At 41.1% G+C, this 27,847-nt stretch overlaps 1 protein-coding gene across 2 annotated transcripts in view; it reads left to right on the top strand.

Annotated features, from left to right (window-relative positions):
- LOC141804619 (protein ELFN1-like) overlaps positions 1–12,884 on the top strand; it is a 149,189-nt gene extending 136,305 nt beyond the window's left edge. For both annotated transcript variants that reach the window (XM_074689157.1, XM_074689148.1), the window contains 4 exons: positions 2,219–2,957; positions 3,043–3,196; positions 4,174–4,340; positions 6,874–12,884. In XM_074689157.1, the coding sequence (XP_074545258.1) occupies positions 2,668–2,957; positions 3,043–3,196; positions 4,174–4,340; positions 6,874–8,971 (2,709 nt within the window). In that variant the 5' untranslated portion in view covers positions 2,219–2,667 and the 3' untranslated portion in view covers positions 8,972–12,884. The remainder of the gene's footprint in view (positions 1–2,218; positions 2,958–3,042; positions 3,197–4,173; positions 4,341–6,873) is intronic.
- Positions 12,885–27,847: the final 14,963 nt, after the last annotated feature.

Genomic DNA, 27,847 nt, shown 5'->3' with positions numbered 1-27,847 from the left:
TAACATCATATCGACATTTAGAACAACAAACAGCATGAAAGGGTTAAAAGACTGAGGTCAGCTGAGTCACAGGTCAGGAGGTGAACAAGAAGAGAGTCACAGTAGGTGAGAAGAATGACGTGTGTGGTGTGTCTCTGTGATAGTGGATGTGAAACAGAAAGAAATCCGGGCGGTTCTCTGGTGATGGATGAAGAATGAAAGAGGTTACATAATAATAATAATAATAATAATAATAATAATAATAATAATAATAATAACTATTATTATTATTATTATTATTATTATTATTATTATTATTATTATTATTATTATTATTATTTATTTTCTTTAATTATTATTATTATTATTGAGTCAGAATTATTGGTGCGGACAGGAACGTTGACACACTATGTTTACTGCAGTATATCATAACAGAAACATCTTGTCAATCACAAGGCAGCCACCCTGGAGAATACATCACTGTTTATAATGGAACCATAGATGGTGAAATGCATGGCACCCATCATTGAAAAAGACTAAAACCTATTGATTGAGACCATGTACTCTTCAAAGATATACTCACAGTAGTAAAAAGAGAGAGATGAAGGTTCATCTTTTTACAGTCTGTAGAGTAACCTCTACAGACTATAGTTACATAAGCAAAATGGATTTTGAAAAACTCTTGCATTGGATTTATTTGGCAGACCTGGAGGTCATTCAAACTCATTTTAAGTAGTTCTTTTTACCAAGCAACTAGCTTTTTTTAAGTTAAGCATGTTTGATACTATAATGTTAAACCCTGTGTCACTTGAGGAGAATTCATCATTATGTGTCTGTATTTCAGCTACATTTGAACAGGATATCAGCTATGCAAAAGTTCACCAGACAGCAGTACTTTTCATTTTATTGAGCAAATTACTCAGAGCAAAGGTTAAACAGAGAAAACAGAAATTTGCTTCTACCAAACACAAACTCACAAACTGAGCAGATTAGCATTTAACAACCTGCTTAAAAAGTGTACTGCTTTTTTTAATACTATTAAGGGCTCAGATTCCATCGGGATCAGTAGGAGACGCTTGTTTATGTGAAATTTAGCAGTTAGCACCCCAGGAACACATTTGTAGAAAAGGAGATCAAAGAGACCCTTATTGAGAAAAAGCACAGAGTCGGAGAAGCTAGAGGAAAAGCTGCAAGTCAGGGTGCAGTGTCAGAACTCTTGCTCTTTGCAAGGACTCCACAAAGTTTAGAAACCCTTTTTTTCCCCATTCACAAAAAGCCGAGCTATTACTGCAGCTCAGAGGAGAAACATTAGCACCTCTCTGCTTCGCTATTCATCTGTAATCAATGAGACCAGAGCTGCAGCTGAAAAATGACTGCAAGGAAGTCCAGAGCTTTTGCCCTGCTCGCTCCCTCTCCTTCACCCTTGTGATGTCACATCCTGTTTTTTATCTCTTGTAAAGCTGAGAGGAGGCTCTCAACAAGTAGAGAGATCGCCACTATTCCAGCAGATTCCCCCAGACAGACGGAGACACAAACATCCCTCTTCTCATAGCATCACTACCTCTTTCTTTTTTGTCCCTCCCTCTACTTAACTTGTCTCTCCATCTCCCTCCCTCCCCTCCTCTTTACATCTTTTCGAACCACTCTCTCACACCCACTTTTTTCACCTACTCACCACTCTTACAGCTCTCTGTGAGACTCTTTCTATTCACCTCCCTCTCACTCTGTTCTGTTCCATCAGACATCAGCTGTTTTTCCCTGGAAGTGTTTTATTTAGAGCAGATTAATTAATTAGATACAGTATCAGAGTAAAGGCAGTTTTTAGCTGAGGCCTTTCAAGGCCCCGAGGCTAATAGTGTGGTAAAAAAAAAAAAAAAAAAATCCCTGTGAGTGTGTGTATAAAGCAGCTACAAGCTTTGTGCATTTTAAAGATTTGCAGGTGCTTGTTGTGGATCTGCTGCAGCTTGAGCTAATTGGACAAGTCAAGAAATACCTTACGAGTATACAAAGTCTCTCTCTCTCTCTCTCTCTCTCTCTCTCTCTCTCTGTGTATGTGTGTGTGTGTGTGTGTGTGTATATGTGTGTGTAAATGCCAGACTGTTACATAAGATGAAAAATTTGATCGTATCTCGCTGGTAGCAGGGTTGTTTTTGCTAGTATCTCCCAACATAAACCACTGTTTCATTTTAAATTCCTTTCTTACACACTCCTCCCCCCTTTTTCCCCTCTCCCCCTCCAGGGACGAGTTCTCACTCCAGCACAGTGAGCGATGAGGAAGAAAGGAGAGAGGAGCGCTTCCAATCAGAGATGCAGATGGCCGCAGAAGACATGAGCAGCAGCCAATCTGGCACCAGGACCACTTCAACTTGCCAATTTATACATAATAAATCAAATGTGACCCCCTAATTAGACAATTGATATAGTTTACCTGGAGAAGCTTACTGCCAAACAAGAAAAAGATCTTTCAAAAGAGCTAATTTTATCTTTTCCCAATTTTCCAAGACAACTGTACTCAAGTTGCTACAACACAAACTAAAGAAACATTTAGACTCTGCCATGCTGTGACTTAACCTCAAATAGTGCAGAAGCAAATCACATAAATAAGGCAACACCAAGTCAGAGGTTTGAGTATATAAAGACACCCTCACTGCCTTTGAAATGGCGCGAGCCTGCATAAATAAATGTTAGATGGCAAGCATAGCAGGTTGGCTTTCTCCAATGGATATTGTGACATCATCCCCGATGGCCCAGAGGACAGGACAGGGACGGCAGAGACACAGCTTGACTGGACGTTCCTCATCAGTGGTCCTCTCCACAGCCAGCTCCTTCCTCTGTTGGCTCGCCCTGCTGTCAATAATGCGGTTGCCAATGGTAACAGCAGACTGTTGGCTGATTGAAGGAGAGAAGGGCTTTGTGTGGCTGGCTATCTGCAGCATGAACCAGCCGCCCTATGAGGCCATCCCCTCTCACATAAACAGGTCAGGAAATGTTTGATGACAGTCTTGGATTTCAACATGACCTTTTTTTCCCTGGCATCTAAAGCTCTAATGTTTGTGTCCACAGCACTATAGTGGACCTGAGGTTGAATGAGAACAAGATCCGGTCGGTCCATTATTCTTCACTCAGCCGGTTTGGTAACCTTACCTACCTGAACCTCACCAAGAATGACATCAGTTATGTGGAAGATGGAGCTTTCTCAGCCCAGTTCAACCTGCAGGTGAGAAACCATCATGTGAACACATAAACACAAAAAAAAATGTTCATATGGAATGAGAGAAGCCACTGCTGATGTTTTTTTTACTGTCATGGGCAGTTTTATTTTTTTTTATTTATTCTATTTTTTACTTTTTGGAGCCAGGAGTGAACATTTTTAGATGGATGGAACATGGGGTTAGCACCTCCTGACGCCTTCGACTAACCTATCCGTAAAAACAGCCCCTGATTTACTCCAGCTGTTAAAAAAGAGGTCTCAATCAAAATGTATCCAAGAAAGAGTGATTAAGAAGCTTTGATTAGGAGCATCTGGAACAACATCCCTGCTTCTGAACTAACCTCACAGACGGCCATTTAAACTCTTTAGTTTCAAGTCATTTTTTATCAAACGCTGTTTTTGATTTTTGAATGTCTATATATACTTTACTTTTGTTTCTCTAGTGAAATTTTCAGATTTAATAGTATTTTTTTTTTCAATCGGAGATTCAAGGTAAAAGTGCTTGGAATGATCACTAAGCATTAGCATTTTGCTGGTAATTCTGCAGCACTTAAGTGAAATTTGAATAAAAGACCTTGTCTGTAATCAAAATCAATGTCTGTGCCTTTAAATTGGTTTGATGCTGCTTCTTTTTCTCAAGGAAACGGCTAAAATTCTTCTATCATTATTCACACAAATGAAAAACACACAACAAAGACAACAACCACTTACTGTGGCTTCCAAAAACACTGAGGCAGCCTGGTTTCCACCAAACTGAGATGAACAAAATGAGCTGGCATGCTTACACATGTATCCAGCTGCTGGAGCTGGTCCAGGAGGTAAAATGTGAGCAACATCTTCAGCACAGCACACAGGCTTAGATCACCATGTGAAACATGATTGTATGGTTTGCTCTGCATGTTTCCAGGTTGTACAGAGTGATGCCTGGCGCTGGCCTCGCACTTCAGAGATTAGAATAATCCCACTTGTCTTTGCCTCCCTAGGTTCTCCAGATGGGTTTTAACAAGTTGAGGAACCTGACAGAAGGGATGCTACGAGGCCTGGGCAAACTGCAGTATCTCTACCTGCAAGCCAACCTCATAGAGACTGTTACACCCAACACCTTCTGGGAATGCCCCAACCTTGAGAATATAGACCTCTCCATGAACAGGTAAAGAATCTGAGCTCCAAACATACGGAGAAGAGAATCAAACCTTTCCTCATTAAACCTTACTTTTAAAAGGGCGTTTAGCTTAAAAACTTTGAATCACGATTCACAGTCTGACTTTGAGTTCATATCTTGTGTTTTTTGTCCATGGTACCAACATGTGCACTATTGCTTCACTGTTAACCAGTTGGAGAACAATCATTTTCCCAAGCAGGATGAAAATCAGTGTAACGTGTCTTGCTTGGTGTCCTCACTTTAACAGCTGCTTTCTAAATTCACAAATTTATTTTGATGTGGGGCAGACACAGTTTAAAGAGCATCACAGATGATACAAAGATACTTATTTTTCTCACTGACAGAAGCCTCAGTAATATATGATGCAATGCTGCAACAACCCATGTTTCCAATAAAAATTGAGATTCCCACTTCTCCACTATGGGAATAGCTGCTGTGTTCTACGCCACTATCTGCACTGTAACTGGTATTGATCTCTCGACTTTTATGTGAAAGCAACAGCTGAATGGAACAAGTTCAACTGCTCTTTGGGGCTTGTTGAAAGGTATTCTGGGAGATGTTGAAGACCATAAAGTGAAGTTTAAGAGAACTAAATAACAAGAGCGTTTTAGGGGAAAGTGCGCCGATTTTACGGATCAAAGTCTATGCTTGGGTTCTGGGGAGTACTACAGCACATGTAGAGAAAAATACAGAAAATATAAAGCTTTTTGGCTCCAGAGGGAGCTGTACAAAGTCTGTTAAACTGCCTCAAGAGGTGTCACTTGAGAGGACTGAAAACTCCAAGTTTGAGAAATGAAGAAACTGGGGATGCAGAATTATATAAAGACATGAGCTCAGCAGACCTCTGCAATGCTTCGCTTGGCTTAAGGCTACGTGATTTAACCCCTTACTGCGCCAAAATCTTTAAGGATTCGATTTTCTGATGGAGCCCTGTCTCTTCCTGCATATCTCTGCTGTGACTGGATACAACCTCTGTACTTCAGGATGTGAGATGTTAAAGTCAGGGTGTCAGTAGTTCAGTCCACAGGGACTTGGCTCGTTAACTAGAATGTCGCTGGTTTGAATCCTGTCATGAATCAAGTTTGCGAATTGGGCTGATAGATGGAGCGGTGTCAGCATAATTTCCTGAGCACTGTCAAGGTGCCCTAAAGCAAGGCACCAAACCTGCAACTGCTCAGTGTTGTTCATTGCGCTGGACAGGGGCATCTGCTATATGTAATTGTAAAAACTGTCTTCTAATTTGTGTAACAGGAACTTACTAAAACAGTGATAACTTTGTTTTTTTTTTTCCCTAATTTTTGCCTAAACATCACTCACTATGACTTGTTGTTAGCCTACGGAAAAGTCATAGAAGCAGGCCGCAAGTAGTGTTTTATATAACCAGCTGCTGACGAATGGTACAAATTTATGTTGACTTGTTGTCATGTTTCGAACAACAGCTCTATGTAACCGTACTGATAAATGCCTTATCTGGTTGCATCTTATTCGTAAAAAGTTGTCTTGAATGAAGAAAATTAGTTCCAAAACAAACACACGCCTGGTTAAAAGCCAAATCTCTACGACAGTGTGTGTGAGACTCCAGGCCAGAAGGTGGCGAGGCAGTCTAATTAAAACAGATCCTTCTCATAGAATTTTAAGCCCTGTTCATACAGTCCTAAAATGGTAAAATAGAAGTATTATTAATGTAATGATAACAGCAAAGTAATATAAAAGTTGAAATTGAACAGTACTTTTTAAACCTGCTGAAAATGAATACTACTGATTTCCATATTATAAGGCTGAAACCGAAAAATTTTCAGACTAAGGACATGAGCTGGGCCACACATTTTTAACAGCAAAGTTAAGATGCTGTAGTCTTCTCCTGAGCCATGCAAGTCTACTTTATTGTGGTACAGCCCCAGTTGTCAGACACAGTCCAACTCTAAATTTTAGCTGCCCCCTATGAGTTTTTCCAAAAATGCATGGTTTTTTAGTGTGGTGTCTTCAGACATTTTAATCTTTTAGAGCTGCAACACACTTGTTGTGGAGCAACCACATTGGTTTGAGTTTTGCAATTGGTAGTAAAACTAATAAATAAATACTTTCCAGTCCATGCAGGATTAAACAGTTAATTATCCTTGCTTTTTGTTTTAGGGTAGAAAGAGACGTGCTATTTTCACCTGTGTAGGACTGCTAATGCTAAGTTTCACCTGCTAAATGACACAATGCAATTGGTTCATTGCCAGAATACCTCAGGTGTTGCAGTCAATATTTATAATAATGTTGGACTTTTTGTAAGACCTTGTCAGAGTTGGTATGTTTTTGTTTTCGGATTCATATCCTAATTCCTTGGCAGCTGCTTAGGGGCCACTCAGGCGTAATTACATGATCTGCATCTTATTCCCATGTTTTGATATGAATATCAGTATAACAATATCAGTGCATCATAAAATGCAGGTAGCTAAACCTTTCTTCAGCCATGTGATTAATATTGAAGGTGAGATTTTGTATCAAATCCTCTATTCTCTTTGTCCTTCTTCAGGATCCAGGTGCTGGAAGGCAGTTTGTTTTCTGGACTTTCAAAGCTGACCACCTGTGAACTTTACACTAACCCCTTCAACTGCTCCTGTGAGCTGCTGGGTTTCCTGCGCTGGCTCGCGGCCTTCCCCAACAGGACCAGTGAGAGGATGGTGTGCGACTCCCCTCAAGGATTCTTTGGATACAACCTCCTGAGCCAGAATCCCCGCATGCCTACCCAACGTAACGCTCTGCACGTTCTCAGTCTCGTATGCACGGATGATGGCGTGACACCTTTCTTTGTCCTGGGCCCGTCTGATTCCACCACCCTGCCTCCAGATTTTGCTTCTCCGTGTGGACTGGATGACTGCGCTTCTGGGACCCCTCCAGATGAGGAGATCAGCTTAAGCCCTATTTTCTCTGACGTGAATCCAATCATGACGCTAAAGCAGGTGCAACATTCAAGCGCTGTGATAACAGTTCAGATCCCTCACCCGTATAAGAAAATGTATATTCTGGTGCTTTATAACAACAGCTTTTTCACAGACATTCAGAATCTGAAAAGCCAGAGGGAAGACATTGAACTCAAGAACCTGAAACCCAACACCGACTACACATACTGTGTGGCATCTATACGAAATTCTCTGCGCTTCAACCACACCTGTCTGACCCTCTCCACTGGCCGTCGTGCAGGGGCTGGAAGGACTGCCAATCAATCATCAGCCACCCACTACATTATGACTATCTTAGGCTGTTTGTTCGGCATGCTACTCATCCTTGGCCTTGTTGTCCACTGCCTCAGGAAGAGGAGGATCATGGAGGAGAAGGAGAGGAAAATGAGTAGGATCCAGAGGACTCTGATAGAGCTCAAGTATGGTGGGGAGGGAGATATAGAGGGAGGAAGCGGAGGATCTGTTTCCCAGAAGCTTGCCCCAGGCGACAGTCTGCCCAGAATGCCCTACCTTCCTCAGGGTAGTGAGATAGATCCATACAAGCTGCAGGAGGTGATAGAAACACCAGCCCACAAGCCTGCTAAACTTAACTACATGGAGGTGAGAGGGTCCGGCATTGAGAGGGAGAGAGAACGTGAGCGAGAAAGAGAAAGAGAAAGAGAAAGAGAAAGAGAGATGTCCCCACAAGCAAATCCACAAGGCTCAGTGGCAGAAATCTCCACCATCGCAAAGGAAGTTGATAAAGTGAACCAGATCATCAACAACTGCATAGATGCTCTTAAATCTGAGTCTACCTCCTTTCAGCAGGGGATGAAATCTCCCTCCTCTGCAGGTGGAGGGGCTGTTTCAACCGCAGAGCCCCAGCTTGTGCTTCTCTCTGAGCAAGGGGAGAGAGGAGACAGAGGCAGCGAGTTTCTCTCTCCTGTGTACAAAGGAGGAAGAGAAAGAAGAGATGAGAGGGCGAGGAGTTACCATCATTCCCTGCAGAGGCACCACAGCATGGAGGCCCCCCCATCCTCAAAAAGGCCCAGCACCTCCTCGTCTCCCGGCTCTGCCCGGAGCCCGCGCTCCTTCCGCTCAGAGGGCGGCTACCACACGACAGAGACCCGCTACATCGAGAGAACTTCGCCTGGAGACAGGGGAGAAAGAGGAGAGTCCATCCGTTCGGTTAACCCAGCTGCGGCGATCCTACGAGCTGAAGCCCAGAGAATTCGCCAGTACAATGAACACCGTCACTCCTATCCTGGGTCCCAGCAGCACCTCCAAGACCTGCAGCACCACCCCCAGATCCTGCAGGAGCTCCACCACCACCCAGGCCGGAAGCCCTCTGTGTTAGACCCTCTGACCCTTACCAGGCAGGCCAAACAGCGGGAGCTGGCCTACTCCCAGCTCTCCCCTCACTACCCTCTCTCACCCCAGTACCACAACCTCAGCTACTGCTCCAGCCCGGAGGAAGACGAGGAGGAAGAAGGGCTTCTCTGCACCCCGACTCTGGGGCTGTGGGAGAGGTTCAAATTGCACCGCAAGAGGCACCGGCAGGCGTCCATGGAGGATGAAGGATATGTGGCAGCGGGGCACGCACTTAGGCAAAAGGTTCAGTTTGCAAAGGATGAGGATCTTCACGACATACTTGACTACTGGAAAGGCGTGTCGGCACAGCAGAAGACCTGATCTATCATTTGGAGACCTCAACCCCATGAAGATGGAAATTAACATTACATTCATGACATAATGAAACAAGCATACTGATAAAAAAATGACCTGTAAATACACACAAACACACAACTTACAGGACTTACAACCTGCAAACATATAGTGCACACACCATACACACAAACAGACACACATACTCCCACGCTCACACTTCATCCAAACCAAGCCTTTGCTTCTGAGAACATCAAGGAGGACCAAACTAATATATTATATTAAAAAACAGAAACCGTAACTTATAGAGAGACTGAGTTACTTTTTGTAATGTAATGAAAATCATAGCTCAGACTTATGTAGCTATTTGTACTAAGTTTTGAATGAAGGAAAAAAAAACACATCAAGAACAGAAACCTTAAACATTGCCGGGCAACCCATCCTGAACAGCCTACTCTGAATCTGCCTCCAGACTGACGTTTCTAATCCCCCACAGCAGCAGATGAGTCTGATCAGCCCTCTCTAAGGCCCGGGATTGATCCAGATTCTGCTTTTCGATGTGGTTGTTTTTGCATCGCGTCCTGCGATTCTGCTGCAAAAAAAGACACTTTAAAAGATTTGCCGTTACGTGGGATTTTAAAAAACCATCAAAACATCAAATTCTGGATGGGTCGCCAGGCAACAGTTATCTTCTACTGTGCTGAGAATGAGTAGGTAGCTCTCACCAGAGTGAGTATAATGTGCCAAATCAACCAAGGGGATAGTAGAGCCCTACTGTGTACCAACTTCTCCTCGCCACTGTTTTTATATACAGAATTTAAAGATCCTAGAATGATATGTTATTACTATTAATTATTCTTATAACATTACTGGTCTTCTTATTATTCCTATGCTCCTCATCATTAATAATCTATTATTTGAATATGGCATGGCTCTGTCGTGTGACTGTGTTTTGACTGTTTTGAACCTCTCAGCTGAGAAGCGCACACCAACAGAGACAGACAGTGTGATGGACGAGACATTTGAGTTCTTCTTTTCTACCAGGAGGAATGTGCTCTCTGCCGAGCCAAAAACAAGCTTGTCGTCTCTCTTGGTGAACCCCTGCTACACCCGCTCCTCATCCTCCTAAAGAGGGAACGCTGTACAGATGAGAGAGAGAGAGAGAGAAAGAGAGAAAGAAGTTCTATATTTGCAACAGAGGTGACTGTTTTGTTTGTACAACATGGTTTTGAAATCTTTCAGACTTTTCAGAAACCAGAGTCCCAAGTTAGATACCTACCTGCTCACTTACAATGGTACGTTTTTGATTTTGAAATCGAACTAAAAATTCTAATCTTCAAATGAATGTCTTCAATTCCCACAGGGGAAACATATCTGCACTGTTCAAAATCAAAAAACGACTCTTAGGAAAAGACCTAAAACTCTCAGCTTCCTTCCCGATATACTGTAGATCCACTGTGTTTTCTCAACCACTCCTTTTCTTCTCTCCTCCCATTTTGCAGGATTTTTTTTATTTTTTATTTTGAATCTCTCTGGTTCCACTGTGGTGCCATTGTGCCAACTTGATAAATCGCAAACAAGTGTTTGAAATGATTTTAAATACTATTGACAGACCTCTTCTCCTTTACATTGAGATACATTAGTTGCCAAACAGAGAACAATTTGCACAAAACGATCCACCAACATTGGCTCACTGCTCCCCTTTTATCCTCCAATCATTTCTAAGACCAAAGTACTGTGGTAGTAAATTAACCCCAAAAGACCCTGACCCGGCCCTGACTATTTACTCACCATCATCCTTACAGTGACAACTCTAGCACATGCATACAAACACATGTTCAACAAAACCATGACCACACACAGATGAATGTATTCTTTGAGAAATTACTACTGTTAAGCAGCTGGATTTTCTGTTTTCAAGTGGTGTCCTCATCTGCCTGATAAGGGGAGACTTTTTTACAGACGGCTGCCGGTGTTGCAGAATTGGTAATGAATTAGGCATATTTGGTTTTCTAAAATACAAAATCTGTACCACTCCAGGCAGATTCTCATGGACTAGTTTGTATCATCATTGGAGCCACGCGTCCACAAGAAGCCCGAGGTTGCCATGACGTCTAGTGAAGTAATAGCTATGGGTTTTTGCCTTATCAAAGATTTTTAACTGAAAAAGTTGTAAGAGTAAACTGTTCTTGGTATCACTAGCGTGGCAATAGAGACTACATGTATATCTGGGGGATCTAAAATATGGAGGCTAAAGAGAGAAGGAGATGTAATGAAAAAAGTACTGCTGTTTATATTTTACTGAACTGTGCTACAACTCATTTAAGAAGGGCGTACACAAGGCAGGAGTCGATAACGCTTCAATGCAGTGGAGTTCCAATTCAACAAGCTTATATTAACAGCATTGAGGAGTAATTTGTAATTATACATGCTTACAAAGACTCAATCAAACCCACTTTTCTCTCTGGATTGAAACAGAATTGACTCCAACCTTGAAACAACACTGAAAACTCAACAATAGAAACAAAAGAGCTCGCAGACAGTGAAGCGTCTATTTGTGAATGGAAACACTGCATAAATCTTATTTCTCTGCTATAATGAGTTCAGAATGCTCAAGTCATTAAGCCCAGTTAAAGCCATAATCATGGGTTGGAGAAATGGCCACAGCTGTTTGTAGCACTGCAAAACACATTTAAATGTGTGGTTCAAAAAAAGGACATTTTTCTCTCTTGTTACTGCAGCAGCTACAGCACCGTCCTGCTGCAGCAAAGGCTCGACTCTGATCTAAGACGAGCCGTGGTCCTTTCTGTATTACACGTCCCAGATTGTGGCTTTAACTAAACAACAGCCTTAAAACATTCAATTTTCTTTCATCTTTTTGACTTAAACATTGCTTTGAAGATCAAAATAATGTGGTTTCTTAAGTTACACTTTCATGTCTGCAATTTTATAATTGCCTGATTCTTAAGCCTCACTTGAGCATTCTTTGAGTAACAGTAATATCAATGTAGCGATGTGTTTAAGTACTGTTTTTAGTTTCTTTCATGTTCTGTTCATGAACAATAATGGCCTGAATTTATCATGTGTCAAAGAGTAGCAGAGCTTGTCTAGAGACAGACAACAATGACGTGACAGTCAAGGCAACCAGTCAACAGTGACCCCAATCAGCGCTGCTATTCTTTGAGGCGTGATGAAGAGAAACTGTGTTTTTGAAACAACAATGCCTAGAAAGTGGAAATAAATAGAGGTCCTACTGACAACAGACAGAGACAACAATGGAGCATGCTGCAAGGAAATCTTCAGTGGAAACTCGTGTTCTTTTCTTCAAGCGAGTGACTCAGGAGCAAGAGAGAGTAAGAGAGGGAGAGAGAAACATTCTGCCATAGGATCTCTCAGAGGCTTTCTTTCTTTATTTTCTTGTCAAAAAATTAAAATGAGCACAATAAAAATAGCCTTCTTTCCCTGCCTCCTTTCCTGGAGAAGTCATAAGTATATCAGGCATTTTCAACACACTCAGGACTTTCATTTCACATTCCATCATTGAATACTGTTTGCTTGAATACTTCTGCTTGAGTAAATGCTCAAAGGGTTATCCAAACTACAAAGAAAAAAAGAAATATTTAGTTCCTATGGCATTTGGTCAAAGATAACTCTAATGTAATGTAGGATTTTGTAATATCTGTCTCTGAAATTTGAAGTTACATTAAAAATTTCAACAGAAAGTCTCTTTCAGCACTGTCCCAGTTACTGTGGACAAACCACTGCACAAACTGTGAAGAAGTTTTAATAAAGATGTTGCAGCAAAAGTCGTTGTGCACACTTAAAGTGAGTGTAAGTTAAAGACAGTTTGAAGCTGTTACACCATCAATAGGTCAGCTTGAGCTGAAGGTTTAAGCTGGGTGCATTCATACTACTTAACTCAAGGCTACATGGACTCTCGAGCCACGTTGTGTCATTGTGTTTGGATCAAAGTGCAACAAGCACAAGTATAAAATACACAGAGGTTTTTTGTTTTTTCCCCCATTGTTTATGGTATTTTAACCAGAGTGTGGTGCTACTACACCAGCTTTGTTATAGACATGCTCTAACTCATTGACCACTTTACACAACCTGACATGATTCGAAATTTGTCCCCATTCACCAATTATTGTGTATTGCAAACAACTGCTTTATTGTCCACAGCATGCTGGGATATAGAGTGAACTACAAACAGACACATGGTGCCACATTTTTAACTGCTTCACATCATGGAGCATTTCAAGGAAGATAGTAATGTAGTATCATTTTTCATTGACATGACCTGAAGATACTGCTGTGGGTGCTCAGGCGGAGAAGTGTCATCTGTTTCTGCAGTAACCATCCTTACTACCATGACATAAATTACCTCGTCTGAGAGGAGCTTACACTACGGTCACTCATGGAGACACACAGCGTACAGGTATGCCTACACTAGTTAGACAAACCATGAACAAAACTACACAAACCCAGTTTACTGTGTCTGCAATCAGTCAAAAACCCAGACTGTACTGTAAAATCAGATTAAAATTTGTTGTTAGATATGTGGCTATTTGACATTCCAACAAAACTGACAAAGCAATAATTCTGACTTTTTACAGACCTTTGATATAGTCGATCAAACTGAATAGACTGAGTGTAATAAAAAAACTCTTCACACTGATCCTAGGTCATCAAACAGGACAGTCAAGTTATCTAAGACAAATGGTTGCCAACGTAGGTTGGTCTTCTAACACATTTATCGAGGCAAATCCTTGGATTGTATCTATAAAGTTTTGGACTCAAATTCAATTTCCAGCATTACTTGCATTGGAATCTGACTCCATTAAAACTAAGATTCCTCAGTTCATTAAAACTGTCCTTCAGTTTGTCAGGCTATTAAGCTTCAAGTTGATGTGAACATGCTATGTCTGACAAAGTGCAGCAAATGGGATATCTGGATGAAGCTCTGGGGGAATTAAAGGTTCCATATTGTGCTTCTTTTTTGCAGTTTAATATGGATCATTGATGTCTTCATGAAATGGTAGTAACATGTTTTGATCCAAAAAGCCAATAAATCAAGCACGGCAGCATTGTTTCCAGGCTCTCATAGCCCCCCTCGGTCTGATTTAGTGGGTGTGGCCTTCATATGTAAATGATCCACCGCTGATACCACCCTGCTCTTCCGCATCACTTAGTGTGCCGCCACGAGCTCCGAGTGCACAATGGTTAGAAAACAGCAAAGCTCATATACCGTAAAATTACAGGCTAAAACAACAGGCTAACTGCAGCTAAAGTTAGCATCCTGAAGCTAACACAGAGACAGGGGGGACACTGAGGAAAAGCTCCACAGCATTTAAAATACTCACATTTCCAGGGTCCGAGGTTTGTTGGTGGATGGTTGGTAATGCGCTTGGATTCAGGACCAGTCTATTCGCTAGTGGGTGCGGAGGGGGTGCGGAGGTATCTGCTCCAGTGGACCAATCAGGTCAGACTTGCTCCTGACTGTTCAAAAAAGGCAATTGCCGACGTCGGCAAATCTCCAAAATCCAAACAGTTTGTTTTCAGTCAGGATTTTACATTCACAAGCACTACTAAGTACAGGTTTTGTCATCAAATATCACATTTTGTGGGCTGGGAGGAAAGCCAAAGACCCACAAATTTAACTAAAAGACTTAATAAAGTGTTTTGCACAGTATGGGACCTTTAAGATTAGAGGTTAGGTTACTTTGTCACCAGTTATATATGTTTGTGTGGGTATATCATCCAGGGACAGTGACTTTTTGTGGAAGAATTTAGACCTCTAAAAATTTGTTGAGCTGTTGCACCTGATCCTCTTGCACTTGGATGTTGGTAAAAGAAATTTAAAGAGGGCACCGAGGTCATTAGGGTTCATTCTCTGAAAATCTTCAATAATCAGTAATCAAGACAAATGTCTTAACTTTGTGGATGAATTTTAGTCTGTAGCAAAGTGGTGGGTTTAACAACAGATTCTGCCAAGTCTCTGACTAAAATCATTAAAGGATATAAAATAACAGTTAGGGACACACAGTGACAATATTAAACAACTATTGCTCACACATTTAGTTTAGTGCTAGTTTAGATATTTAGAATTCCACAGAGAAACAGTAGGCCTGCACAATTATTACTAATTCAAATGGTTATCCAGCTGATGTCCGAGAAGTAAAAAAAAAAAAAAAAAAAAAATGCACAACCGGTATAAACACATAATTGGGACAACCTACACATAGATTCAACTTAATCCAAGAAAATCTGGGCAAATGAAGACATGAGGCTGTCAGAAGACTTGGTTTTATACAAATGCTAATAAACCAAAGATGCCTTCGGTCAAATCATTGCTCCAGGACAGAACAAAAAAAGAAAAAAGAAATCAAGGAAACTGAAATGTCATGTTGAGTTGGCACCATGGATAAAATACACTTTTTGGAGCGTGTCCTTGGTGAGATGAATTAGGATGCGTACTTTGCTGAATCTTAATCTGACTGCAGCAAGTGGAATTTACCAAGTGAACCATCTAATGAGGGGTATCTTCAGAGTCAGTATCTCTGCCCAGAGCCTGCACACTCACACTCACACACACACACACACACACACACACACACACACACACACACACACACACACACACACACACACACACACACACACACACAACTTTTTAAAAAGGGAATAACACTTTTTATGCTGAGAAGTACACAGGTTTGTTTTAAAAGTATCAAAGTAACATTCTTTGGCAATTTCAGGTTGTTTGTTGCCAAACGAAAGGGAAAATAATAATTCAAATTTGATTGCAGATACTCAAACATCATCTGAAATCAGGGTAACTTTTCACCAAAAAAAAAAAAAAAAGATCTTAAGTGTGTATGCCCCCCAGAACAGCTCCTTTCTACTCTGCTCACCTTATTTCAATGAGATGCTTTCAGTCGGAAGCCGTATTGTGCATGAAGCAGGTAAGTGCTTTGCTCAAAGAGACGTAAGCACAAAGCAGAGGCTTTCTTTCCATTAGTCCATCCCATCTGTAAACCAGTTACACAAAACAATCATACAAGTCAAACAAAAAATCTACATGAACTTCACAAAGACATCACTGCTCATTCTACTGCGGCATGTGTGATCATGTCACCCTCATCACTAGGTAAGCACATGAACTGCAGGCTAAAATACACTGATCCTAATCCAGATGAGTCCACTGCTCACTTGGTGATTTTGCTCTGGTTTGAAAACGAAGAAAAGAGCACAAAGCTTGAGTTCAAACTGGACTTATAGAGTTAAAAAATGGTGTCACAGATGCAGTCCATGTGTCAGAACTTCCACATTTCTGTCGCATTTTGTAGAGAAAAATAGGAATCCAGGTTTTTTTCATGTTATTTATATATTTTTTTTACGTGTGAGAACTATTTATCTTTGGAGTTACTAATGTTCTTCAGCTGAATGCAATTTATAAAATCTTGTGTGTCTAAGAGCTGAAAGAACAGTATTATTATCCAGCCTCTGAAACTGAAGCACTTGAAAATATACAAATGGAAAACCATGTACATCATGATCAACCTAACCTAACCTCATCTAACGTTGTGGATGAAAGTTAAGAGGTGGAGTTGAAACAGTCTTTTTGGCGCGTTCCATTTGTACAGGAAAGTCGGGATTTACAAGTTCAGAGTGGGAAATTTCAGCTGGAACGTCCCCCCAAGGTCAGAATTTCCTACCAGGAAGTCGGCCAATCCACACCACCACTGAGTTTACAATCAAAGATGGCTGCCCCGGGTGTAAACAGTAATCAAGCTCTTGTAATCCCATTATTTTAGAATATCTGATTACTCAGCACAACAAAAACTCCCGGTTGGTAACATTCAACATGGTTAACATTTAGGACATAGTGTTGATACTCAGCCTGTAGTTTCTGGTGTTACTCATGCACAGAAGAATAAATCCTGGCCTTGAAATCTTTTTCAGTTCATCCCAGAAAAAATGTACCCAAACCAGGAGACCCCAACAGCTTTTTTAAACAATAAACAATAGCTTGCCAGACTGTACCCCACTTTACTACGCATCATAAGCTGTTTTTTATGTGCCAAGGGAAAAATGAACTTTCAGCTGAAATGTATTTTACCAAGGTAAGAGGATCATTTTGGTTGATGCAAGTGAAAGCTAACCTAACATAATAGAAGCCTATAGTTCACCTATTCCACAACTTTCATGAGACCTTGTTGCCTCACACTCCTGCACATTTATTTGTGTCAGCAGTATCACTTTCTCTGCAATAATCTTGGATCAGGAGCCTATTTTCCCAGGTGAGACAAGCCTTTAGAATCATAATGGGGGTGTAATTCATGTGCAGGAGCACAATCCTTCTCCATCGTGAACTGACCGTCTGAAATTGCAACTTCAGTGCACCACCAGCAAGGTTCATTACTCCTTATCTTAAAACCGCTACGGTAGAAGTGGCTCAGGGGCCCTGTCGTTGGGAGGCTCCTGTCAAGACGAGAACATGCCCAAACAGGTTTTTTCATTATCCCTCCATCTCCTCTGTGTCCTGTGTGATTTTAACCCAGGGCAGGTGAGTTTACGACGTATGTCTCCACAGTTACATCATCTGTCTCTCCAACCTCATTCTGACACCTTGCATCGCTGGTTCTCTCTGACAGGAGTAGTGGTGTGAGCTTAAACACCACCAGATGCTGGGAGAGTGAGTCACACTATTTATACTGAGACATTTAAATAGTGGTTACACTTAACACTGAGGATGGAAAAAGGAAACTTAAGTAAGTGTTTAATGATAATGAAGTGCATGGGTTAACGCAAGATGTTTCACAAATTCGTGTTGCCTTAAGGAAGGCATGTAAGGAGCCACTGTGTTTATCATACCAGCTCACACTAAGACATCTATAAAGAGTTATTAATTCAAAATTCTCACTTTGATGCTTTTCATTCCTCAAGTGATATTGACTGAAATTAAGTTAATTATTTGTTTATTTATTTAAAAATAGATATAGGTTGTGTTATATATACCAATACCTAGAGACCCCCAAAGGTTGATATCAGTCACTGATCCTGGCTTCGCTGACTGAATAAGGTTGAATGTCTATCATCTCCACCCTGGCTGGGAACAGCTTGTCCCTTTACTTGAAGAGATGGCACCGTAACTTCTCATAACTTAAACATGGACATGAAGTCACATTGCTGAACATATTAATGCAGAAATATCTGAATCTGTCTGTAAACTGCTCTGTTCTAAAAGGTGCACAAAATGTTCATGAGACTCACTGAAATGATGAGGTAATTGCATCAAGATCTCCTAACTGGTTCTTGATATTTTGGCACGAGGCGGGCCTCAAACACCAAGCTCCCAACAGGCCTCCAAAGGACTGGCCAATCAGAAGAAACAAGCCCAGAGCAACTCTAAAGCAGTTAACAAACTTTAAAAAGAAGGGAAGTGGCATCATGATTGACAGCTCTGTATCGTTTCAGCAAAGTTGAGGAGGAACGATGAGAGAATACTTGAAAAATTCAAATACAAGTCATTGAACAGACCAAAGTCATGAGTGTCTGCTTCAAATCAACACAAGTTCTGCTGTGGATTGTGCCCACCTGAAGGATTTTTAATGTTTGATCAGTAAGTTAAATGCAGGTTTTGGTTAGTGTGACATCAGACCATAATGCTATCATCTAGATTAGTTCTGTAATGCCTTGACTGTACCAACACAATCTGTGAGTGCGCTGGGAGATGATGTTTCTGTTTCGGAGTTTATAACTGCCGTGAATTAATTTATATAGCCCTGTCTATGTAGGGTCAGGGAATTAGTGATTGCCACAGAGCTAGTCACACAATTAAACTTTTACTTTAATTACTGCTGAAATCGAGGTGAGTCCGCTGAGTTTCTTATGGATGCTGAATTGTAGACGGTATAATGAATGGACGTAGCCTCTGTGACATCACCTGTCTGTTTCTGAAATAGAGTTTTGAAGCAAACCTGCTTGCACGGCCACATTGGAAACAAGGTGGGCTCTAAGTCTCCACACTAACAGCTATAGAGCAGCCATCAGTCACCTGAGCTGTGCTGTGCCTCTGATTGGGTGAACTTGCAATCTAAAACATTTTTTCTGAACGCCTGTGTCAGAAAAAAATGCAACCCCTGTACAGTGTATGCTGATAGTGATGGTTAAGACAGGAGCCTTTTTTTTTGTACCGGGCAGTAAACATATTTATTTCTGATGTAAAAATGGCTCAAGACACTGGAGAAACTGCAGATTGTAGAACTTCCACTTAGACAAGAGGATGATGCTTGAGGTAAGAGGAGGATGCAGATGTGATTTGAGAGCATAAAACTGACTTAAAGGTCTAAATGATCAAATGTAGAATTCATAACTGAATTTTTAAATTTATTATTCATTTATTTATAAATACTCAAAAAAAATCAACACGTAACTCAAAAAGGGAAATTGCTGCAGTATCATTTTTTTTAACCTTATTTGAGGAAAAATACTCGTGATTTTTTTTTTTAATAATAACATGCAAGTGTGTAGTGTTATACTGAATTGAAGCACAGATGAGATGAATATTGTTTTTTTTGTTGTTGTTTTTTCCTCATCACAGCAGCGTATTACTTTCTCTCTCTCTTGTGTTATTTTTCTTAAAGACGAAGAACTCATCCTCCATTCTTAGATCAGCACTTTTATTAGATCATCATGAGACATGCAAGGAAGTGTATGATCTCTGCAGTGATTGGAAAGTCTAACTGTTAAGGGTAACACACAAATACTTCAAAATCTGCTTCTGTTTATTTATTCAAAATTAAACATGATATTTACAAAAGAGTAAATAAAGTCATGTCGTGGAGAGAGCAGCTTATTAAAGAACATCCTCAGCCAGCAGAATGAAAGATTTCACTTGTGTACCCGGTGGGGCTGTTGAAAAGGGCAGCCAAACAACTCGTGGTATTGCTGCAGCTCACTGTGGAAGAGAACCTACATTAAGTCTCGTTTTGAAGCACTGTGGTTGAGAGCTGCCCTTTCTAGATGTGCTCTTATCAAAGCAGTCTAGTGCAGAGCGGGGAAGGAGCCTCCAGCTTGCCCCTGTGTCAGAGTTTGGAACACAAGTAGTTGTCAAGCCCATCACAGTCGGAGCTGCGGTGACTAAAATATCTGCCTTTTTTCTGTGTGTGCGCTACACGTCTCCACCCATCGCTCCACTGCTGTCCACAGTGATGGGGGTACAAGCACATAAAGGGAGACTTCCCAGGCACAAACAATATAACCCCCCTCCTTTATTCTCCACGTGGCATTTAGAATGACACCTCTGGCAGGGACGGAGGCGAGGAGAGATATGAGGACAGAAGGGAAAAGAAAAGAAAAACGGAAGCAGGAAACAGAATTAAGAATAAGGGGCTAAGAAAGATAAAAGGGCGCAGAAAGACAGGGTTCTTTGCTGGATTTCAGAGTTTTGATTTCTCTCCGAGCCCTGGGGGTTGTCTTTGTGCAATAACCTTCTTTTAAAAATGGGAATTAGACTCGCTGTCTCTATCAAAGATTGTGGCCTAATGTGGGCAAGCCTGTAGAGTGAGGCTGCTTGATCGTGCACGATGTGAAGACTGATAATGGGAAACAATCTTACCACTGTATTAATACATATTAAAATCAACTGTCTAAAGAAGGAGGGCCCTACACTCCCACTGCAGCACACACACACACACACTCACACACGCGCATAGGCTAAGCAGCATTAATAATGTACAGTGAAAGTGAGAGAACACTGGGGAAAGGTCACAGCTGGCTGGAAGGGGAACAACTCGACTTATGAGTTATTGGGTCATCGGTCGCACCATGTATCCTCACTTTAACTTGGTGAACGCATCCAACCGTCTGTTGTTTGAGTATCTGAAGAGCTCAGTCAGCCTGGTGATTCAATCTCAAAGCAGAGATGTTACAGTCTAAAATCTTTTCAAAAACAGTAAAAAAATGTGTTAAATTTCAACAACAAGGAACCATCTGGGAACCTTGAAGCCGGAGAAGAGGAGACAGTTGACCCTGAAGCTCTGCTGCTTTCAACAGGACAGTGTGAAGTTTGAAGGAAGTCAAAGCCAAATGCAGAAAACAAGAAGCTGTGAAGAAATTACGCTCAATACAGACAAATGGATCAGCTCATAAAGAGCAGCAGACGATGGTTAAAGTTTGAGAAAAGGCTAAATGATGACATTTGGTCATTTAGTCTTCCTCGCACTCTCTCACCTTTCTGAATTACCACACAAGGTGACACTGAAGGAGCTGAAATTATACAAACACACCAACACACATTTCTGCACACAGGCTCCCAGACTGAACAAGGCTTCGACAAGATCAAGGCCATGCAAATTAAAAGTGCTCTAATTAGCCAAACTGTCACTCTCTCACTCTGGCTGCCATATTGGAGCGTGCTGGGAGTCCTGCCTGGTGCCTGCACATTTCCACCAGCCCTCCAAGCAGACATGCACACCGTACAGGAGTGAGGATTAGAGGCAGCGGCTGTTGAGAATTACACTTGCCAGACATTAAGCACTGCAGCAGCTCTGAATGCTGTAATGAATGGTGAGAGATGTGTTAATGAAGCTGCTCTGTGCAGGTCTGTCATCAGAGGTGTAAACTTTGCCCCGTTACGAGCCTTTCCACATTTGTTCTCTTGGTCTGGCACCGACTCTGAGTGCATTATTGCACCATTAGCCTTGGCTTATTGTTATTGCCAGAGGATGATCATGAGGTGGCTGACAGTAATGGCTGTAAATACACAAAATCTCAAACATGGCCTCATTAAAACAATAACAGTTGATTTTTAAAGGCAATACCAGAGCTTTAGAAAGTTTTTTTTTTCTTTTTAAACTGCAGACAAGGCCATTTATGCTTTAAAGAGCCATTATGTGAAGATTGTTTTGACATAAAAGCAGTTTGTATTTCTCTTTTTAAGATGTACGGTATTGACCTGGTTTTAAGAGGTTCATTTCCTCCAAGTACTTCTGGAAAAAAAGTTTGTTTTATATTCAGGGTTAAGTAATCAAATAGCAATATTTGTTACAACACACTCAACTATAAAGCTGTTGTACCCTTCATGACTTAAGCTAGCTGTGACTCAGCGCTTCAATGCCAGTGGCTGAAAGTTTGAGAGACAGAGAACAAAGTTGTTTCAAGGTAGAACAAGTTAACAAAAACTCAGGCTGAGCTTCGATGTCTTTATAAAGCAATCAATGCAGCAGAGACACAACAAAACGTAAACAGCCTAGCAATGTGATGTCACAAGTTGTAAGGTAAAAGTTGGCGAGCTAGATGAGATCAGCTTAAGAAATGCGTGTATGCTGGTGTAACAGAAAAAGAGATCAAAGATGCGCTCATTGTCAGACCCATCGTCGATCCTGTGCGGGTTGTTTTGATATCAAAAATAATGAGAACACAAGAGCTTCATTAACACATGATAAAATTGTATCTATTCAAGCTGACTATTTGATTTTAGAGGGATTTCGTTATTTCATTTCTATCATTATTTACAAATAAAATAGTGCTGTCCCAAAGGAAAAACATTAATTTGGTCTTTGACATTTTTTCCTTTCATTCTGAAAATTAATCCTGAAAAGGCAGAGAGTGGCCGTCAAACTACTACACCAGCTGGAAAAGAGAAGATTACATTCAAAGGTGTGACATATAATTAGTTGTTGTTGTTGGTTATTTCCTGCACACACCCACAGCTAACATTTCAGAGTTAAACACAAATTTAGCTCATATAGATGAAACAGTTTAGTCGGTGATTATCTATCCTTTGGTGTTTTTTACCAATAATGTAGAATTAATTGGTGATGATTTTTGTTACTCAACAGTGGTATCAGAGTTCAGATCGGGTCACCACCACAAAGTTTTCAGAGTGTGGAGTAAAAGCTGCATAAGAGGAATGACAAACAAAAAGTGCTTGATTTATTGGATTACCGATTTTAAATTCTTTGCTTCTGCAAGCTCACTTTATTGAAAACCAAGGAACTTAATAATGCAATGGATGCCTGGAAGGAAGGAAATGAATCTAGAGTGGCTTTGCCTGGAAAACTGTCTGCAAAACTTTAAATTAAACTCAAAGAGCAGTTGGTCCTCAATCTGAGAAAGTCATTTCTGTGATCACAGTGTTGAGTTATGGGAGGATTTAAAGCAGAAAATGAGATATTCCTGTTAGACCAACGGACTTCTAGATAAGATACGAGATATACCCAGCCTGACATGACCCCAAATAATGCCAGGACAAGACCACTTTATATCCACATAACAGGAGGCGTGACAAAGGGTCACAAACAAACAAGCTCTAAAATCACTTGGTTAAGTTGAATGAATAAGAAATGTGACATTTGCATCACAATTTCAATTATAGCTAAAGATGAATTCTACAAGAAATCTACACATTTCAGACACAGATGCATGTGTGCTTGGAAAAAAAGCACAACAGAGGCCTTTCTGAGTCCAAGGAGACATAGTCCCCATTTAATGAGAATGAGCACTTCAGTTAATGTTTGTACTACCAGCTGAAGTGCTGCTGCATGTTTTAGAGCTCCCAGAAGTGCTTTATGCTTTGCTCTGCTATGATATGTGCACAGTCTATTTTTGACAGACCCACTTTATGGCTGCAGATTATCACATAGGTACAAAACTGGGATAGCACCCTGTGATTCAGGTTCATTTTCAAAATAAAAGCTTATGTCCTGAATCTGTATCAAGTTGTATGATAATGTATATACAGGTTTAAAGATGCAGCTAATGCTAAAGCGCATTAAAAAAAAAAGGAAACAAGGTTTTGTTAAATAATAAATGCCGGCAGGCAGGACACGCCACAGTTTCTAATCTCTCTTTGGGATTTGTGGTAAATGTGATGTCCCCTGAGGAATCCTGGTAGGAGAAATTTGATTAATTGCCTCATATGATGGCAAGCAGTGTCTCTAGGGAACAGAAGCTTGAGCTTTGAAAACAAAGAAAAAAACGTAATTAATGTCGCTTGCCACTGTCTTTTCATAACTATACCATTAAGTGCAAAGTTAATCATCTAATGTTAAAGCTTGAGAATAAGCCCATGGAGATAATCGTGTCCTGCATGTGTTAGGTTATATTTACATCATTATCTTTATCAGTGTTGTGGTGGAAAATGAACTTGTACTGGGCCAGTAAATTATTTACAACACTGATCCCCAAAGTGAGGGTTGAGACCCTGAAGTTGGGGAGTAGGCTCATGACTCTGCTTTCACTGTTTGAGAGTGTGCAGCTTACTAAAATGTCTGGCACTGGCATGATACTATGTTTTGAAGTCTATCATCAACAGCACCCATGCTGGAAAAGCTGAGTTCATTTTTGCTTTAAGTATGAGATAAAGAGACGGGCCTTTAGGGCACGGTCACACTGCCCATTCTAACCATGCCATACTCAGGCACAATTACTTCCTGCAGCGCCATTTCCCTGCTAGAGAGTACAGCCAGTGGTCATAATATTTCAATATGAACCAGACTTTAGACACACACATAGCCTGTCTATGACATGAAGCACAATCTCATCAGAGTCAGCACAATGAGACTTTTTGGCTTATGTTAAGTCTCTTGGATCATGGATCATACCTAATGTCCACGCGCTTGTGCATTAAGTGAAGTGAACTGTGCTGGAGCCAAGGGGCAACATCCGGTTAGTAAAAATGAAGCCTTCGTGGAAGTGCTAAAAGAGGCTGTTCATGGAGAATCCACTTAAGCTAGCCGCAGAAAGACCTGAAGTCATATACACACCCAGCCTTAAAAAAACAGACTTTTACGGCATTACAAAGCATATTTACTTCCTGGTTCAAAAAATGGCTTGGGTCTAAAACACTGATTTCACTATTGACACACACTGGTGACGTTGCGGACACTACATCCATGTTTTAAACAGTTGCTGAAGCACACCTCTTCGAAGCATGCCAAATTAGAGAAGTGAAATGTGCATAAGCACGGCACGGTTTGCCATTGTGTGTCCTAAGTCTCCTGGAAGCTAACCATCACTCAACTCAGCCATGTGCTAACATGGGAAAAACTGGTAATTCTTATAACTTTAAGAACAACATATGAAAAATGTAACCCTCGCACTCTGCGTGCAGACAGGGAAACGTTATTAAGACACAAATTGTTTTTTTTAACCCAGGCTGTAGACATTTTTATTTTTGCTGTAAAAATCTGTTTGTTTGTTTTTTTTTTTTTTTGTTACTTGTGGTGTCTGTGGTTTCCAGTGCTGCTTCGGCCAGCCTCAAACAGACTCTGGAAGAACTGCAGCTCTTAGCACTTGCACATTATTTTAGTCCTGGGGTTGGTGCTTGGTCTAAACTCAGAAACCAAGTGGTGAAAAGTTAACAGCTCCACTGCTGTCCCAGCTCACTTTACTGTAAGTCAACATGAATGCTGTGTCATGCTGCTGTTCTCTTTCAAACACACACACACACACACACACACACACACACACACACACACACACACACACACACACACACACACACACACACACACACACACACACACACACACACACACACACACACACACACACACACACCAAGGCGAATACTGTATCACGCTGCTTCATCTCAAAGGAAAAGAAGCTCAGATCTGAACCAAAGCATGACAGCTGCTCGGTCTCTCTCTGTTGGGGTTTTTATCGAGAGAGAGTGAGAGGGAGACTGGAGGAAGAAGAGGGAGAACCACTCTTCTGAGAGTGAGAGTTACTGAGCTTTCAGATTGTGAGTGGAGATGGGCAGATGGAGAGTTTGGTGAGGAAGGTAAAGACTGGGCAAGAGATGAGAGATGAAAGGCAGAAGTGACAGGTCCTCACTCTCCTCTCCTCTGGTCCCAGAAGCCTCTCTGGTTTCCAGCTGGGACTCTCCTCTGGCGTGGGATGCTCTTTCCCCACAGGCTGCACTTATCAATATTTCTTTGCAGCAAAAGAAAATAAGGTAAAAGGCGGAACTGAATGCCATTCCTACACTCTAATGAATTAAAAATATGTTCAAATTGCTTTTGAAGATTTAATGTTCTCTGTGAAAGATCTTTGCTGCCTTTTTGTATGAGAAAAAAGTGCATTATAACAGTGATTGGACCGATTTGTTTTATATTCATGAAATCTGACGTTTGTGTAGTGCAGTTTTAAAGCTCAGCTTTTGTATTTTCAGCTCCTCTCACCCTCCACCTCATTCATTGTTCATGAAATATCTGGGGGTGTGCTAATTGTTTTGGACTGAGAGCTGATGAGCTGATGAAATAAAGATAAGGAGATGAATAAGAGAGTGGGCTAAAGCGGGGAAAGCAGAGAGGATGAAGACTAGGAGGAAAATGAGGGTTCAAACAGGTAGTGTGGGGCAGGAATGTAAGTAAAAACGAAAACTTCAGGGCTTCTTTCCTCTTTGTTGGCAGCTCTCAAATTTTCACCACATTCTCCCTCCATCATCAATTCACATGCATTTCAGTGATCTACAGAATCATGCTGTATGTATTGTAAAGTGTCTTTTTTGGTAGCAGTGTTGTTCATGATTTTCATTTGTGATTAACATCGTGCTCTGTCAGTGTGCTGTGCTATAACTTTGTATAATTAATCAAAGCAAAGAGTTGTAGTAATTAATGTTGCAAAAGAAAAATCACAACAGTACTCCGGCTGTTCACTTCAACAAAATTAACAATAAAAACATTTTAATAATGTATAAGGTGTATCAATAGTGAGTAATAGTGGGTCTGTTGAAAATGATTGTATTGCACTTCCCCCTCAGGACGTTAACCTTTACATCTTTCCGTTTGAAGTTATCTAGTTTAAACACTCAAGTCTCTTTTCTTTTCTTTTACTCCTTGTACTGAGGTTCACACACACACACACTACACACAGGTGCTCCGTGGAGGTTAAATTGCCTGAGAGCAAAGACTTTTAAATACTAGAGATGAACACAGCTTCTCTTTCAGCCTGTAGCTTGTGGACATTGTATAAGTGCAACAATAAAGTGAGGAGTCCTGGCACTCTAGCTGGAAGAATGAAGCGCAGAATAAAATGAAATCCTCTGCAGATGTCCTGACAGTACCCTGTCCACCAGCCTCCAATATTGTTCAAAGAGTTCAGTGCTCTCCACACAGAACAGCCTAAAAAAGACACATCTCCTCTGCTTCTGTTGATGTTTGCCAGATACCTCCAATTTCATGCCCTGTTTGCACTCTCACCATATCTTTGTGGTTTGTGCTCTCTGCCTCTGTTTTCTTAGCCTTCTGGTACTTATTTCACAAAGAAGACAAAAAGGTGAAGTCTAACTTCTTTAAGACCATTTTTTGTTGTTGTAAGAGGTCTGCATGAGGAAAGGTGGCTGCCATCAAACTGGGAATGTGCACTTGTACAGCTCTAGGTGGGTGGCTGCCCTGTGTTCGCCTTCAGTTTGAGGCCAAACAGGCCAGCAGGTATGAGTCCATCCAACAGACACTCGCCCACAGACTCCTTTCTCAAGGGGCTGCTGGTATCCTTGTCTGGGCAGATGGAGGTCTTTGAATCACAAATAGGGTGCATTCAGACAGAAAATAGACCTGAAATAAAAGAATGTGATGAGCTGTGTCATTGGAGGTTTGCTTCAGGCAACAGTGAAAGAATGAAGGATGGTAAACTAAGTCCAGCTGCAGTAACAGGGCCGCTGGAGTCCAGGTTTATCAGATGCTACTGCACAATTACACACCAAGAGAAGGCTTTTGTGGTAATGGAGGCTTGTTGTGAGGCATTAGTTTTATCTCTTGCACAAAAAACACAAGAAAGGAGGGAAAATACTGTTGTGAATTTTCACATATTAGGTTGGTCAATACAACTTTGACAAATGGCATTTCATGGTGAGGCAGTTTGAAATTTGGTGTTTAAAATTTGCAGCCCCGG

This window comes from Halichoeres trimaculatus, unplaced genomic scaffold, assembly GCF_033239565.1.
Source record: "Halichoeres trimaculatus isolate MK-OKI-2021-1 unplaced genomic scaffold, fHalTri1.1 fHalTri1_scaffold_2, whole genome shotgun sequence".
Classification (NCBI taxonomy): Eukaryota; Metazoa; Chordata; class Actinopteri; order Labriformes; family Labridae; genus Halichoeres; species Halichoeres trimaculatus.
This window is presented reverse-complemented; position numbering and strand designations above follow the sequence as displayed.